The sequence below is a fragment of the Perkinsus marinus genome (assembly GCF_000006405.1).
Source record: "Perkinsus marinus ATCC 50983 genomic scaffold scf_1104296964002, whole genome shotgun sequence".
NCBI classification, from domain to species: domain Eukaryota; phylum Perkinsozoa; order Perkinsida; family Perkinsidae; genus Perkinsus; species Perkinsus marinus.
The window spans coordinates 9,463-11,684 of NW_003204865.1; the positions used below are offsets into that span (position 1 = coordinate 9,463).

The 2,222-nt window shown below is 39.8% G+C and overlaps 1 protein-coding gene across 1 annotated transcript; it reads left to right on the plus strand.

Moving 5' to 3' along the window:
• Positions 1 to 445: 445 nt before the first annotated feature.
• On the plus strand, positions 446 to 1,910 carry Pmar_PMAR000899 (aldehyde dehydrogenase, putative; the record flags this gene model as incomplete). Its single annotated transcript, XM_002771045.1, has 4 exons — positions 446 to 487; positions 630 to 767; positions 1,306 to 1,429; positions 1,786 to 1,910. The coding sequence occupies 4 exons, from the start codon at positions 446 to 448 to the stop codon at positions 1,908 to 1,910; spliced, it is 429 nt and encodes a 142-aa protein (XP_002771091.1).
• Positions 1,911 to 2,222: the final 312 nt, after the last annotated feature.

The following is a 2,222-nucleotide window of genomic DNA, read 5'->3' on the forward strand; positions in this document are numbered from 1 at the left end:
ACTACGGACTCAGAAGCAACTCCGAAGAGAGCAGCTGAGCCGAGGCATGCGTATATGTTGAGGATACTATGGTATCCGTGGAGTAAAATTATTGTTGTACATTTACATTGTGTGCGAATTTGATATGCAAATGTGGAGAATGTGCGTCGTTTTTTCTATTCCGGGATTATTGATAGTGAACAACTTGTCGCTATCACAGTCTCGAAAGGTTACTTTTATCACATCACATGTTCATAGCAATGTTAACATTGTTTATGCGATATAGTTTAATCTCCGAGAATAACACACATTTGCATATCAAACTATAACATAAGACTATAGTAAAATATTTGATAACTAACTTGTCGCCATTCGATGCATTACAGTGTGATCCGAGTCGTCACGCAAATGATTTTTTCTACAAATTTTTCATATTTGCATATCAAATCGGCACACCTGTAGTAATATGAATATGAAAACATTCGCTGTGAGCATTCGCATTCAGCAGGTGAAGATCTCGGCGCGGTTCTGTGTACGCATCCTCTGGTGAGAGCAGTGTCTTTTACGGGAGGAACTACAACTGGTCGGAAAATAGCCGGTGTATGTGGAGTTTGGTTTTTGACAAGAAAAGTGTGTATATATGTCGTCAGTTAACGGGGCCGCATTTGAAAAAATTATCACTCGAGCTCGGTGGGAAAAATGCAACGATAGTGTGGAGGGATGCTCCTATCGAGAGCGAGCGAATGATGACCTCGGTTGTTCGCAGTGCATTTGCTAACTCTGGCCAGGTGGGATTAGGTTTGCTGGGGTCGTATTTTTGCTGATTTCTGCACTATATATATGTTTACTTTTCTCAGTTGAGCTCAGGAGTTTCTCTACTAGTTGTAGGAGTTTACATACGAGTTCGTATAGAAACTACTGTGGAAAATATGCACATATGACAATAAGAAAATTCTGGGGAAAATTTTGAAGTATCCGAATCTGTATATAAACTCCTCAGCTGAGGAGAGCGAATATATAACTCAATACTACGTGTATAGAAAACACTAACGAAAAATTCCTCAAAATTTTCCAACACATGTAGTTGACTTTTCATGACTCATCGTAAATTCCAGAAAAAAACTGCATTGCTGAAAAATTTGTTCGCCTTCCTCAGCTGAGCTTTAGAGCTTCCTCACTAAATATACACGCTACTATACGAATACATAAAAATGCACAGGGATCAATTTCCCAAAATTTCCTCAGAATTTTCATCTTGTCATCAACATTTGTGGATTGCCATGCGCATATTTTCCTACACTAAAGAGTTAATTATTGAATTCTCAGATTTGCTTATGTGGTTCACGTCTGCTGGTGCACGAGGAAATTTATGATCGATTCACTTCAGCGTTCGTTTCGGAGGCTGCTAAGCTGAGAATTGGAGATCCGCTGGAACCTACTACTACTACTGGTGAGCAGTGTTGAAAATATGCACATGGTCAACTACATGTGTTGGTGCCAATGAAAAAATTGTGGGGGTGTTTCTTGTCGGTTTCTGTACACTTCTACTAGAATCCTATAATTAGTGAGGAAACTCCTGAGCTCAGGTGAGGAAAGCGAACATATATTCCTACTCCAACACTGTATAGGAAACTCCTGAGCTCAGCTGAGGAAAGCCAACATATATTCCTACTCCAACACTGTATAGGAAACTCCTGAGCTCAGCTGAGGAAAGCGAACATATATTCCTACTCCAACACTGTATAGGAAACTTCTGAGCTCAGCTGAGGAAAGCGAACATATATTCCTACTCCAACACTGTTGCAGGTCCGCTAATCTCGCGAGAACACGCCTGGAGAGTTCATAACTTTGTTCTTTGGTCGCTGCAAGCAAACCCCGGCGCTAGGGTTCTCCTGGGCGGCCCTGATGCATATGATGGTAAGTTGAAATGAAGTTATGGGAAAATACTTCACAAGAGTGAATATTACTACTATTATGGAGATTATGTGATAGTAGTTTTACTACTATGCTACTATAGCGATGGACATTGAATATTATAGACATAGTCTAGATAGATGATAATAGGGTGTGGACAAGTGGGAACTGAGACGCGATAATTGGGAGAGAAATTTGACGTATAGTCTTTAAAAAAAGGTAGTTGACGTAATGGCGATGTTGAACAATGCAGTGCGTGTGAATTTGATATGCAAATGTGTGTTATTTTTTCCGAGATTAAACTATATCGCATATACAATGTAACAATG